This window comes from Coregonus lavaretus (genome assembly GCF_964263955.1).
Source record: "Coregonus lavaretus genome assembly, chromosome: 5".
NCBI lineage: Eukaryota > Metazoa > Chordata > Actinopteri > Salmoniformes > Salmonidae > Coregonus > Coregonus lavaretus.
The window spans coordinates 5,825,627-5,841,760 of NC_139992.1; the positions used below are offsets into that span (position 1 = coordinate 5,825,627).

Sequence of the window (16,134 nt, forward strand, 5' to 3'; positions counted from 1 at the left end):
ATTACAACAACAAAGTTACTTCAAACAAGGAAGATTGTTTTTTTTCCACTCAGACATCAATGAACAGTATGTACTATACATTTTCTTTTGCCACAATGCAAGATGCTCCTCAGTGGTGCTGTTTCACCTTATGCGGATCTCAGCATAAAAAAATATAAATATTATTTCATTATATGATTAGGAACTCAGTCAGGGTCTCAACTTGATGGTAAGAGTTAGAATAGTAGAATACACAAGGTAAAATTTCGAAATTTCGTTGTGCATCAGCAGTTTTTCCCTTGTTATGTCAGTTAACATTCTTTAGATTCGTAAATTAGTATAGCCAGCTATCTAAACTTGTAGAAATCATGGTCAAATTACCAACCGGGGGAACCCCAAGCCCTTAACCAACAATGCAGTTTTCAGAAAATACAGTTAAGAAAATATTTACTAAATTAACTTAAGTAGAAAACATTTTTTTTTAACAAAAGTAACCAATATGTTGAGGTTAAAGTGTCTGCTGCAGTCTCCTTCGCTGTTGTGTTGAATAATTAATGCATATGCTGTAGTAGTTATGTATAAATGTGAGAATACCTACAGCTTACTAACATTTAACAAATGTGGGCGTAATGATTAATAAATGGTGAGCAAACTGTAAATGCCTTACAAATGGTTTATTACTAAACATTATTATAAAGTGTTACACATAATTGCATATTCATACATTTGACCATCAACTACTTACTACAATACACCATTGAGTTAGACTTGGACGTTATCTGATCTCATTCTGTATTGTATATTTCATATTTACTGCACTTGTTGAAGGCGTTGTGTCTTATTTCAGCCACTAGAGGGGGATGTTAAACAACATATACACTGAGTGTACAGAACATGATTTAGACTGACCAGGTGAATCAAGGTGAAACTTATAATCCCTTATTGATGTCACCTGTTAAATCCACTTCAATCAGTGTAGATGAAGGTGAGGAGACAGGTTAAATAAGGATTTTTAAGCCTTGAAACAATTGAGACATGGATTGTGTATGTGTGCCATTCGCAGGGTGAATGGGTAAGACAAAGTATTTAAGTGCCTTTGAAAGGGGTATGGTAGTTGGTGCCAGGGGAATTGGTTTGAGTGTGTCAAGAACTGCAACGGTGCTGGGTTTTTCACGCTCAACAGTTTCCCGTGTGTATCAAGAATGGTCCACAACTCACAGGACATCCAGCCAACTTGACACAACTGTGGGAAGAACTGGAGTCAACATGGGCCAGCATCGCTGTGGAACGCTTTCGACACCTTGTAGAGTCCATGCCCCGACGAATTGAGGCTGTTCTGATGGCGAAAGGAGGTGCAATTCAATATTAAGAACTTGTTCCTAATGTTTTGTACACTCAGTGCGTAATGATATATTACATCCTCAAAATGAATACTTACATACTATTTATCATTAAAAAACATGGAACAACCACAGACGTTGGTATTTGGAATATACAAACCAAAATGACTACAATGTATTTTATAAAACAAGCTTATGCCTTCATATTCCTTCTCCAAGTCATCCCATTCCAATCCATCCAAATCATTCTGCATGAACACCATATGTATCTATGATGACAACACTGAGATGAGTAATGTCAGTGTATTGTTACATGAAAGAAGCAATTACAACAAAACAGTATAACATAATTATGTCAAACTAGGGAATAAAAACATAGGAACTATACATGCCTTAACTTCAGAGTTAAAATACGTTTAGCTGTTACTTTGAACCATGGATAAAAGAAAGCATAAATTATTGGATTAATTAAGGAATTAACAAGTGGCAGAAAGCCGGTGATCAATAATAAATTGTCACACACACACAAAAAAAGATCTATCAACAAAAATGGAATCCAACAAATTAGATAGGTGAAAACAACAATAGCTAGAGTTTTTGCTTCTTTTCTCTCTGACTTATTTGCCTGTACAGTTTTAACACCAGACACACTGGCAGCCTCTTTTGAAAATACATTTCTGGCCTGTGATCTGGCCACCACAAATATTTTCAAATAAAGTGTTATAATTGACCAGGTCCTGCCGTGTAGTTCTGGGCTGATCCCTCACCTTCCTCATGAGAGCTGGGACGTAAGCTTGGCGTCTGGTAAGTTTGGCTTTATACATAGCTTGGGCTTTGTCGAGTAAGGCTTAAACTATGTATTTAGATTGTAGTTAGGTATTGTAGGTAGGTATCGTGGGTTGCTGTAGGTAGTTATTGTATGTAATTATTGTAGGTTAGTATTGTATTCGGCGGCGCCGGGTGTAGCACGAAGCTAGCTAGCTAGCTAACTCACCACCTGGACTAGCTGGCGAGTAGCTATTAGCAACGGTATAGTTGTTTCACGCCTGAGAGTGCCTGTAATTACGCCAGCTGGCTGTCTACAATGATTACATACAATAATTGCCTACCATTCAGCTGTTTTCTAACCTCATTGTCTGAACCGTTAACGTTAGGTAGCAAGTGGCTACTGTGCTTGAAAATTAGCTAGCTTGTTGCAACCTGGGTAGCTACTTGTAAACAATAGCTGGAACGACCGAGCGAACAGACGCGAACTGGCTGAGTCAATTCAGTGGCTAGCTTTGCACTTGGCTAGCTAACAGTAGCTGCTAGGGGTAAGTCATAACCTACACTTGTGTTTTGTTTTTTACATATTGATAGCCCGAGTCGCTCAAGGAATTCGGGACATGGGTGACTAGTTAACGTTAGTTTGGCTCTCTCTGTGTGTTCGTGTGTCACGGTTTCGGCCGAGGCTGCCTCTCTCCCTTGTTCGGGCAGGTTTCGGCGTTCGTCGTCTCCGGAATTCTAGCTGCCACCGTTGCATGTTCCATGTTTCCTGTTTGATTAGTTTTGTCTGTTAGCCACACCTGTCTTGTGTTATGTCTCATTAAGCACCCTATTTAGTTTCCTTGTTGTTAGTGTAGTGTTGTGTGTAATTGTTTCGTGTCAGGTGTTTGTGCGTTACCCGTGTTTCGGTACGCCAGTTACGATTTACTTCGTCCTCGGTTGAGGAGAGTTTTTGCGCCCTGTGTTTGTGCGCTCGTTTTGACGCCTGTGTGCGTCTGTTGGCCTCTGGCCGTTTTTGGATTATTTTGCACTCGCTAGTAAAGTCTTGTTGGACTGTACATCTGCTTCTGCGCCTGATTCCACACCTCACCATTTCTAACACCGTGACATCGTGCCGTGAAAGGAGGGGTTCTTCTTTGTCTGAAAGCAATGGCTAGCTAGTTTGCTAACTATTCTAGCTAACTAACTGGCTGAATAAGTTGACGACGGACTCGCTCAAGCTGTCGGGACTAACCCACAACGTTAGACACGGACACGAACGATCTGCTTGCATGTTGATACACTGGTGGTTGTTGTGGCTGAGTATTGGCGCTAAACCCTGCTGTTGGAGACCGGCATGCTAGCTGGCTGTGGCGTCTTATGATGAGGTGCCCGGACGTTTTTCACGGAATAATACTGCACCTAGTTAGCTAGCTGAATAAACTAGGTTTGTCTATTCCTAGAAAACATTGAACCGCTGTAGTTTACAACAATTATAGTGTCTGAGGTGGAAGTTGGGAGAGTTATATTTGGGAGTTGTGGTGAGGGAGGCCCCGCTCTCTCCTTTCCCAGATGTTTAGTTCATTTTATTCCGATCTCCTCTGCATTATTGTAGCCATCTGCTGCAGCCTGTCAACTATGCCTCTGCCTATCCCTGTTCTCTCCTCTCCGCACAGGCTATACAAACGCCTCACACCGCGTGGCTGCTGCCTCTCTAACCTGGTGGTCCCTGCACGCACGACCCACGTGGAGTTCCAGGTCTCAGGCAGCCTCTGGAACTGCCGTTCTGCTTCCAACAAGGCAGACTTCATCCCAGCCTATGCTACCCTCCAGTCCCTCGACTTCTTGGCGCTGACGGAAACATGGATTACCACTGAAAACACTGCTACTCCTGCTGCTCTCTCCTCGTCTGACCATGTGTTCTCGCATACCCCGAGAGCATCTGGTCAGCGGGGTGGTGGCACAGGAATCCTCATCTCTCCCAAGTGGACATTCTCAATTTTCCCCTGACCCATCTGTTTATCTCCTCATTTGAATTCCATGCTGTCACAGTCACTAGCCCATTTAAGCTTAATATCCTTGTCATCTTTCGCCCTCCAGGTTCCCTTGGAGAGTTCATCAATGAGCTTGACGCCTTGATAAGTTCCTTTCCTGAGGATGGCTCACCCCTCACAGTTCTTGGGGATTTCAACCTCCCTATGTCTACATTTGACTCATTTCTCTCTGCCTCCTTCTTTCCACTCTTCTCCTCTTTTGACCTCACCCTCTCACCGTCCCACCCTACTCACAAGGCAGGCAATACGCTTGACCTCATCTTTACTAGATGCTGTTCTTCTACTAATCTCACTGCAACTCCCCTCCAAGTCTCCGACCACTACTTTGTATCCTTTTCTCTCTCCCTCTCCTCCAACACTACTCACTCTGCCCATACACAGATGGTAATGCGCCGTCGCAACCTTCGCTCTCTCTCTCCCGCTACTCTCTCCTCTTCCATCCTATCATCTCTTCCCTCTGCTCAATCCTTCTCCCTCCAATCTCCTGATTCTGCCTCCTCAACCCTCCTCTCCTCCCTTTCAGCATCCTTTGACTCTCTATGTCCCTTATCCTCCCGGCCGGCCCGGTCCTCCGTCCAGCTCCGTGGCTTGATGACTCATTGCGAGCTCACAGAACAGAGCTCCGGGCAGCTGAGCGGAAATGGATGAAAACTAGACTCCCTGCAGACCTGGCATCTTTTCACTCCCTCCTCTCTACATTTTCTTCATCTGTTTCTGCTGCTAAGGCCACTTTCTACCACTCTAAATTCCAAGCATCCGCCTCTAACCCTAGGAAGCTCTTTGCCACATTCTCCTCCCAGAGTGCGAAGAGCCTTGGCGTGACCCTGGACAACACCCTGTCGTTCTCCGAAAACATCAAGGCGGTGACCCGATCCTGTAGGTTCATGCTCTACAACATTCGGAGAGTACAACCCAGCCTTACACAGGAAGCGGCACAGGTCCTAATCCAGGCACTTGTCATCTCCCGTCTGGATTACTGCAACTCGCTGTTGGCTGGGCTCCCTGCCTGTGCCATTAAACCCCTACAACACATCCAGAATGCCGCAGCCCGTCTGGTGTTCAACCTTCCCAAGTTCTCTGACGTCACCCCGCTCCTCCGCACACTCCACTGGCTTCCAGTTGAAGCTCGCATCTGCTACAAGACCATGGTGCTTGCCTACGGAGCTGTGAGTGGAACGGCACCTCCGTACCTTCAGGCTCTGATCAGTCCCTACACCCAAACGAGGGCACTGCGTTCATCCACCTCTGGCCTGCTGGCTCCCCTACCTCTGCGGAAGCATAGTTCCCGCTCAGCCCAGTCAAAACTGTTCGCTGCTCTGGCACCCCAATGGTGGAACAAGCTCCCTCACGATGCCAGGACAGCGGAGTCACTCACCACCTTCCGGAGACATTTGAAACCCCACCTCTTTAAGGAATACCTGGGATAGGAAAAAAAACAAAACATTGTAAAGTGGTTATCCCACTGGCTATAAGGTGAATGCACCTATTTGTAAGTTGCTCTGGATAAGAGCGTCTGCTAAATGACGTAAATGTAAATGTAAATGATAATAAAAGAGCACGGGGCAACCATTGAAAATACAAGGCCAATGATTTCAACCCAATTTAATTATTCTACAATAAAACATTATTTCAAACACCTACTGGGTACCTGTATATTTACAACGTTTTTTATAATAGCAGCATTGTATATGATACAAAAACACCAGTTAATGGATATAAAATACATCATTCTTGTTATTGTTATTTTAGAGTGGTACATTAAGGGATCACACACAGCAACATAACGGTCAATAGATATCAAGACCAAATTGCAGACAGATAAAGAAGCGCATAAACAAGTGAAATAGAAATAAAACCCACAGAAATATTCCCCAAAATCCCAGCATGGTTCCATTAATGCTACAGTCGTTAATGGTATCACAATCAGTCCCACCAGGAAATCTGCCACAGCCAGAGAGAGGATGAGCAGGTTGGTTGGAGTGTGGAGCTGCTTGAAGTGAGAGATGGAGATGATCACCAGCATGTTCAAAAATACTGTAACTGCTGAAATCAATGAGAAGAAGATGTACAGTGTTATGTAGATAGATGTCGATAGCAAAGCCTTTCTGCAAGAAGAGTTTCTGTCTTGAAAACAGTATTGAACATCTTCATGTGTCTCCATTTGTAATAAAGGGTCCAAATGCTGAGGTCCTGCTCCTGCTTAATCCTGTGTGTGACCCTGTCAGGTCAGCCTTCTGACAAACTCTGAAGTCTGCCTCTGTATTTATCCCTGAATGACTGACACACACTCCCCTCCCCAGCATCTCTCTGCACACACACACACACACACACACACATACAGTGGGGAAAAAAAGTATTTAGTCAGCCACCAATTGTGCAAGTTCTCCCACTTAAAAAGATGAGAGAGGCCTGTAATTTTCATCATAGGTACACGTCAACTATGACAGACAAAATGAGGAAAAAAAATCCAGAAAATCACATTGTAGGATTTTTAATGAATTTATTGGCAAATGATGGTGGAAAATAAGTATTTGGTCAATAACAAAAGTTTCTCAATACTTTGTTATATACCCTTTGTTGGCAATGACACAGGTCAAACGTTTTCTGTAAGTCTTCACAAGGTTTTCACACACTGTTGCTTGTATTTTGGCCCATTCCTCCATGCAGATCTCCTCTAGAGCAGTGATGTTTTGGGGCTGTCGCTGGGCAACACAGACTTTCAACTCCCTCCATAGATTTTCTATGGGGTTGAGATCTGGAGACTGGCTAGGCCACTCCAGGACCTTGAAATGCTTCTTACGAAGCCACTCCTTCGTTGCCCGGGCGGTGTGTTTGGGATCATTGTCATGCTGAAAGACCCAGCCACATTTCATCTTCAATGCCCTTGCTGATGGAAGGAGGTTTTCACTCAAAATCTCACGATACATGGCCCCATTCATTCTTTCCTTTACACGGATCAGTCGTCCTGGTCCCTTTGCAGAAAAACAGCCCAAAAGCATGATGTTTCCACCCCCATGCTTCACAGTAGGTATGGTGTTCTTTGGATGCAACTCAGCATTCTTTGTCCTCCAAACATGACGAGTTGAGTTTTTACCAAAGAGTTATATTTTGGTTTCATCTGACCATATGACATTCTCCCAATCCTCTTCTGGATCATCCAAATGCACTTCAGACGGGCTTGGACATGTACTGGCTTAAGCAGGGGGACACGTCTGGCACTGCAGGATTTGAGTCCCTGGCGGCGTAGTGTGTTACTGATGGTAGGCTTTGTTACTTTGGTCCCAGCTCTCTGCAGGTCATTCACTAGGTCCCCCCGTGTGGTTCTGGGATTTTTGCTTACCGTTCTTGTGATCATTTTGACCCCATGGGGTGAGATCTTGCGTGGAGCCCCAGATTGAGGGAGATTATCAGTGGTCTTGTATGTCTTCCATTTCCTAATAATTGCTCCCACAGTTGATTTCTTCAAACCAAGCTGCTTACCTATCGCAGATTCAGTCTTCCCAGCCTGGTGCAAGTCTACAATTTTGTTTCTGGTGTCCTTTGACAGCTCTTTGGTCTTGGCCATTGTGGAGTTTGGAGTGTGACTGTTTGAGGTTGTGGACAGGTGTCTTTTATACTGATAACAAGTTCAAACCGGTGCCATTAATACAGGTAACGAGTGGAGGACAGAGGAGCCTCTTAAAGAAGAAGTTACAGGTCTGTGAGAGCCAGAAATCTTGCTTGTTTGTAGGTGACCAAATACTTATTTCCCACCATAATTTGCAAATAAATTCATTAAAAATCCTACAATGGGATTTTCTGGATTTTTTTTTCTCAATTTGTCTGTCATAGTTGACGTGTACCTATGATGAAAATTACAGGCCTCTCTCATCTTTTTAAGTGGGAGAACTTGCACAATTGGTGGCTGACTAAATACTTTTTTTCCCCACTGTACACACACACACACACACACACACACACGCACACACACACACGCACACACACACACACGCACACACACACACACACACACAGGTGGGCACAGAAATGAACAAACGGTGTGATAAACAAATAATTTGTGAAAGCATGATGTAATGTATGACAGGATTGTATGTTGCTATTGCCACCTAGCCTGTCCTTCATTCTTACTGATAGTTAGTCATGAGAGAAAATGTACATTTTCTCAACTGAGCATTTTAATAGGGAAAATATAGTATGGTTGATGTTTTGGTCACTCAAAGGCTAGTTTACATGGGAAACAGGATAACTGTGTAAGACTAACTGTTTTGGTTGACGTCAGTGCTCAGTTTGGACCATAATCCACAACCTCAGGAGACATGACAGCACACCACATGTCAGCTAGTCAGTGTGGAGGAAAGCTGACAGTAAGGAAGTTGATGAGAGGGTATAACTTCATGGTGTACCCGCTTATAGCACATGCAATCAAAATGAATTTTGCCATTCCATAGGAACATCCCGTAGACTTGTAAAAATGTCCATCTGAACTGAATTATGAAGGAGACTTTGTCTCAGTTACATCATGGGGACAAATACTATTTGTCAGACATCAGAACAACCACACTGTATTCTGACCCAATCACCCCTGATGTATTTATTCAATTTCTGGTGTTTTATCTGGAAAAAAAATAAATAAGTGACTACGAAATGTGATTTCCAGTTCAGTTGAGTTGTATCGATCAATGATCTCAAAAGCACTTTAAGTAATTAGGGACAGTTCAAAATGTACTGGGAATATTTTCACATGACCCTCCCCTTGTACTGTAAAAAGAAAAAAGAAAGTACACACCCTCCCCCCTCATAGAATTAACTCTAAATAATGCTTATGACCATAAATATTAACTGTGTTTAAAAACCTGGATATCGACTTTGCCACTTCGGCATGCTTTTGTGGCACAGTCGATGCCACGCAGGGCTACGGGCCAGAAGGTTGAGGGCTCGCCGACCACCACGGACGTGCTCAATCTCCCTGCATGTTTCATTAGACCTACAATAAGATCAGAGCCGGCTGCAGACAATGATCAACTAGGGGGATATCAGATTTCCAACATTTACATTTACATCATTTAGCAGATGCTCTTATCCAGAGCGACTTACAAATTGGTACATTAAACTTATGATAGCCAGTGGGACAATCACCTTCTTTATTTATTTTTCTTATTTTTTTTATGGGGGGTGGGGGAAGAAGGATTACTAAGAGCCTTCTAATGCTTCAAAGTCTTGAGTTTTGAAAGGATCATACAGCACTAATCACTTTGTGTTTTCTTACAGATTGTTCCACTGTTTGGCATAAGTCTTGTTTCTCCAAAACAACGGATATACAGAGGGTGGATTCAAATGTAAGTTTCCATCTAGTAATGTTGGGCCACTTGTAAAATACCAACAAATCCAACATTGTGGCTATACAATTCCATTAGTTTTATGTTTCTGGTAATATATGACTTCAATTGTCTTGCCACTAATACCAGGAATCCAGTGGAGAAGAAACCTGTACATCTGATCAGGAGTACTTGATACTTTGCAAAAGATGATGTGCAAATAGGGATACTGGGGTGCAAATTAGCAAAGTAAATAACGATATGGGGAAGAGGTAGTTGGGTGGGCTAATTTCAGAAAGGCTGTGTACAGGTGCAGTGATCGGTAAGCTGCTCTGACAACTGATGCTTAAAGTTAGTGAGGGAGATAAGAGTCTCCGGCTTCAGAGATTTTTGCAGTTCCTTCCAGTAATTGGCAGCAGAGAACTGGAAGGAATGGCGGCCAAAGGAGAGGTTTGCTTTGGGGATGACCAGTGAGATATACCTGCTGGAGCGCAGACTCTGGGTGGGTGTTGCTATGGTTACCAGTGAGCTAAGATGAGGCGGGGATTTGCCTAGCAGTGATTTATAGATGACCTGGAGTCAGTGGGTTTGGCAACAAATATGTAGTGAGGGCCAGCCAACAAGAGCGTACAGGTCACAATGGTGAGTAGTATATGGGGCTTTGGTGACAAAACGGATGGCACTGTGATAGACTACATCCAATTTTCTGAGTAGAGTGTTGGAGGCTATTTTGTAAATGACATCGCTGAAGTCAAGGATCGGTAGGATAGTCCGTTTTACGAGGGCATGTTTGGCAGCATGAGTGAAGGAGGCTTTGTGTCAGTAATGCTGTAGGTGGGTGTATTGGTGGAATCAAGCGCAGGACACCGAAGTATAGTCCAAAAGACTTTAGTGCAATTTCCAACAAGGAAAATCGAACAAACTTGCCCGAAGGCGAAACTACGCACGATGGCGACAAAACAAAAGGCGCACTACACAGGTGCATGACACTTAGATTGCACACAGGTGGACTTTTTTTAACCTAAATATTTGACTTCTGAAGGTAATTGGTTGCACCAGATCTTATTTAGGGGCTTCATAGCAAATTGGGTGAATACCTATGCACACCCCACTTTTCCATTATTGATTTTTTTGAATTTTTTGAAATAATTTAATTGTTTTATTTAACTTCACCAATTCCAACTATTTTGTGTATGTCCATTACATGAAATCCAAATTGAAATCTATTTAAATTATAGGTTGTAATGCAACAAAATAGGTAAAACGCCAAGGTGGATTAATACTTTTGCAAGGCACTGTAGGACCGAATCGAGCCGGTCGGTCACATTTGTAAATGTTAGTAAGCTAGCTAGTTATTCACACATTTATAAACAACTTTTATATAATTATTCATCTGCATTGCTTGCTTTTTGGGGTTTTAGGCTGGGTTTCTGTATAGCATTTTGTGACATCTGCTAATGTAAAAAGGGCTTTATAAATATATTTGATTGATTGATTGATTGATAAGATCATTCATAAGATGTTTAATAAATGTCCTTATAAACCATTTACTAATAATTTGTAAAGTAGTTTTGCAGACCTTAATATAAAGTGAGGACTATTCATACGTTTTAATACTTAAATATAAATGTTTGAAAGAATGTTTTACTGTAGAAGGGTCAGTCTGGGGTAATATAATTGACTTTGTAATTACAATGGTTGTCCCGTGCTCTATTATTATAACACTTTAATTGAAAATATTTCTGGTGGCCGGAGCACAGGCCAGAAAGGTATTTTCAAAAGAGTCTGCCAGTGTGTCTGGTGTTAAAACTGTACAGGCAAATAAGTCAGAGAGAAAAGCAGCAAAAACTCTAGCTATTGTTGTTTTCACCTTTCTAAGTTGTTGGATTTTGTTTTTCGTTTTTTCTTTAGCAAATTTAGATTCATCATCACTTTTCATCAGCTTTCTGCCACTTGTTAATTATTTTACCAATCCAATAATTTATGCTTTCTTTTATCCATGGTTCAAAGTAACAGCTAAACATATTTTAACTCTGAAGTTAAGGCATGTATAGTTCCTATGTCTTTATTCCCTAGTTTGACATAGTTATGTTATACTGTTTTGTTGTAATTGCTTATTTCATTTAAGAATACACTGACATTACTCATCTCGGTATTGTCATCATAGATACATGTGGTGTTGATGCAGAATGATTTGGCTGGATTGGAATGGGATGACTTGGAGAAGGCATAAGAAGGTGAAATATAGTGATTATTTTCCACATCAATCATGGATAATTCTGTATGTTGTTTAACATCACCTTCTAGTGGCTCAATTGGGACACAACGTCTTCAACAAGTGCAGAAAGTTGAAATGCACAATAATGTATGATATCAGATAACTTCAAGGTCTAACTCAACAGTGTATTGTAGTAGTTCGTGGTAAAATGTAAGAATATGCAATTATGGATAAAACATTAATGTTCAGTAATAAACTATTTGTAAGGCATTTACAGTTTGCTCACCATTTATTCATCATTACTGACATATGTGTTACTTGTTTGTCAGCTAGGTATTTTCACATTTATAAATAACTAGTATATGCATTAATGATTCATAGTGTCAGATTGCTGCCAGGTCAGGGGTCATGCGAGATCAGCTATCAGATGCTGTTGTGTCTGAATGAATATAGAAATTGGGCACCACTTCATAATAACACCTTGTAATAAAGAATATTTAATAGTTTAAGAAATTGTTTATTCATTTATTCATAAATACTCCCACATTTGTGTTAGTAAGCTAGTTGTTCACACATTTATAAATAACTTTTATAGTATGTAATAAGATCATTCATAGGATGTTTATTAAATGTCCTTGTAAACCATTTACCAATCATTGGTAAAGTTGTGTTGCAGTCCCTAAAGCGAGGACTATGCATCCTTAATAAACGTTGAGTGACCAGTTTAATTTTTCACAAAAAGATGGACATGCCATTGGTAGACATTCCAGCAGTACCTGATGCTCCTTAAGGTCTCAAAATGACCTAGAACATATCAATGGTTAAACAATAAGCACACAACACAGAGGATGTTAAAGGAAATATATGAACATTTTATTCCAAAACAGTCACACTGTTGTAGTAGTGTGCTGAAAGTAGTAGAAGTAACATGTTTTGTCTGAAAATGCTAACATTTGTGTTTATTGGCAGTGAATACCAAAACCAAAGTGTGGCTTGTAGTCACTCATTAGAGCAGTTCATAGACTGCTTACAGGGTAAGGGAACCAATATCTAAATACATAATTTAACTGAAGTTAACTCAGCCATCTACACAGCCGTCGGCAACGCAGCCAAGGAGTACAAAACGAAACTTAATAATGGGAAACATAGTAATAGCTTACATAGAACAGATCTACCTCAATGAGAATGACAGCTCTATAACTCATATTTCTATGTGAATTTGGACGGGTCACCCATAAAGTTACATATTGCAGCTTTAAATATTAAATATTTTCTTCATAATTTATCATTACACATACATTTGTTTTAGTTAGTTATTCACACATTTATAAACAACTTTTGTAGTGTTCATACCCAGAATGTTGAGGTTGAAGTGTCTGCTGCGATCTCCTGCGCTGTTGTGTTTAATCATTAATGCATATAGTAGTTATTTATAAATGTGAATATACCTAGCTTACTAACATTTAACAAATGTGGGAGTAATGATTAATAAATGGTGAGCAAACTGTAAATGCCTTACAAATGGTTTATTACTGAACACTATAAAGTGTTAACCATGATTGCATATTCTTGCATTTTACCCTCAACTACTTACACAATACACCATTGAGATAGACTTGGACGTTATCTGATATCATGCATTGTTGTACATTTAAACTTTACCACACTTGATGAAGGCATTGTGTCCCAATTGAGCCACTAGAGGGTGATGTTAAACAACATATAGAATGAATCTTGACGTCCTCGGAATGTACTATTAGAAAACTTACTTTCTATCATTAAATAACATGGAACAACCACAGACTTTGGTATTTGGAATTTACAACCCTAAATGACACAATGTATTTTATAAAACAGGCTTATGCCTTCTTATGCCTTCTCCAAGTCATTCCATTCCAATCCATCCAAATCATTCTGCAACAACACCACATGTATCTATGATGACAACACTGAGATGAATAATGTAAGCAATTACAACAAATGTATTACAAAACATATCAAACCTATGTGTGTCATATTTAGGAATAAAAACATAGGAACTATGAACATCTTAATTTCAAAGTTAAAATATGTTTAGCTGTTACTTTGAACCATGGATAAAAGAAAGCATAAATTATTGGATTAATTAAGGAATTAGCAAGTGGCAGACAGCTGATGATAAATAATGATAAATTGTCAATAAAAGAAAAAATAAAATAAAAATAAAATGGAATCCAACAACTTAGATAGGTGAAAACAACAATAGCTAGAGTTTTTGCTGCTTTTCTCTCTGACTTATTTGCCTGTACAGTTGTAACACCAGACACACTGGCAGCCTCTTTTGAAAATACTTTTCTGGCCTGTGATCTGGCCACCACAAATATTTTACAATAAAGTGTTATAATAATAGAGCACGGGACAAACATTGTAATTACAAAGTCAATTCTATTACCCAAGACTGACCCTTCTACAGTAAAACATTCTTTCAAACACCTGCTGGGTACCTGTACATTTACAAATAGTTTTGCAATAGCAGCATCGTATATGATACAACAACACCAGGTAATTGATATACAACACATCATTCTTGTTATTGTTATTTTAGAGTGGTACAATAAGGGATCACACACAGCAACATAACGGTCAATAGATATCAAGACCAAACTGCCCACAGATAAAGAAGAACACAAACAAGTGATGCAGAAATAAAACCCACAGAAATATTCCCCAAAATCCCAGCATGGTTCCATTAATGCTACAGTCGTTACTGGCCTTGAGAAGGCCTTGAGAAACTACAGGACAGATCACAGCATACTGTATGTCATTTGGACAGTGCATAAGAAAATTGATAGTCAGGCAGTTGATGAGATGGCATGTATTTAAGGTGGATGCAGGAAACTTGCTTTAAAACTGCAACATTTTCTTTACTTCCCATGGCAAAATGTGTAGAATTGCAAGAATTTACAGTGCATTCGGAAAGTATTCAGACCCCTTGACTTTTTCCACATTTTGTTACGTTACAGCCTTATTTTAAAATTGATTAAATTGTTTTCCCCCCTCATCAATCTACACACAATACCCCATAATGACAAAGCAAAAACAGGATTTTATTTTATTTTTGTACATTTATAAAAATATAGAAATAGAAATATCACATTTACATAAGTATTCAGACTCTTTACTCAGTACTTTGTTGAAGCACCTTTGACAGCGATTACAGCCTCGAGTCTTCTTGGGTATGACGCTACAAGCTTGGCACACCTGTATTTGGGGAGTTTCTCCCATTCTTCTCTGCAGATCCTCTCAAGCTCTGTCAGGTTGGAAAGGGAGAATCGCTGCACAGCTATTTTCAAGTCTCTCCAGAGATGTTAGATCGGGTTCAAGTCTGGGGTCTGGCTGGGCCACTCAAGGACATTCAGAGACTTGTCCCAAAGCCACTCCTGCGTTGTCTTGGCTGTGTGCTTAGGTTCGTTATCCTGTTGGTAGGTTATTATTCGCCCCAGTCTGAGGTCCTGAGCGCTCTGGAGCAGGTTTTCATCAAGGATCTTTCTGTACTTTGCTCCGTTCATCTTTCCCTTGATCCTGACAGCTGAGTTCCAGAAAACAGACAGGGCAGCTATTCTGAAGTTGCCCATACCTGCATTTCCAGCTGTCTCTTCAGATGTAGAAGAGATACTGTAGTATGTGATCAGTTGAAGTGTGTATAGCAGGGGTGTCAAACTCATTTTAGCTCAGGGGCCACATGGAGGAAAATATATTCCCAAGTGGGCCGGACTGGAAAAATCATGGTATATATAACTTAAAAACAACAACTTCAGATTGTTTTCTTTGTTTTAATACGATCAACATACAACATAAAGCTGGAGCCTGAGGACAGTGTGTCCAAAATAGTGCAAGCACAACATCACTATTAATCATAAAACACGTCAAGTTTATTTGAAAATTCTAAAGAAAAAGAACACACAAACACACAATGCCTCAGTGATTAACATAACTGTTTCACAGATTACAGAACTATATCAGGGTGTCATTTCTCAGGCAGAAATGTAGATAAAAATAATGAAATCCTGTTCCCCAAACAAGTACAAGAACCACAGAGTCAAGAATAGGTTAAATATACAAATAAAATAAAATCAATTAAAAACAATAGCACATCAACATAAAAACATATAAACATAAAGCTGGAGCCTGAGGACAGTGTCCAAAAGCACAACATCACTATTAATCATAAAACACCTCAAGTTATTTGAAAGTTCTGAGGACAAAGAACACACAAACACACAATGCCTCAGTGATTAACAGAACTGTTTCACAGATCACAGAACTATATCAGGGTGTCATTTCTCAGGCAGAAATGTAGATAAAAATAATGAAATCCTGTTCCCCAAACAAGTGCAAGAACCACAGAGTCAAGAATAGGTTAAATATACAAATAAAATAAAATCAATTAAAAACAATAGCACATCAACATAAAAACATATAAACATAAATCTGAAAGCGTTGCT

The 16,134-nt window shown here is 40.3% G+C and overlaps 1 protein-coding gene across 1 annotated transcript in view; it reads right to left on the minus strand.

Moving 5' to 3' along the window:
• The window catches only part of LOC311128725 (trace amine-associated receptor 13c-like), a gene marked incomplete at both ends in the record, with an annotated part of 60,048 nt that extends 53,770 nt beyond the window's left edge, over window positions 1-6,278 (minus strand). The window contains one exon of the mRNA XM_084160970.1: window positions 5,954-6,278. Within this exon, the coding sequence (XP_084017096.1) occupies window positions 5,954-6,278 (325 nt within the window). The remainder of the gene's footprint in view (window positions 1-5,953) is intronic.
• Window positions 6,279-16,134: the final 9,856 nt, after the last annotated feature.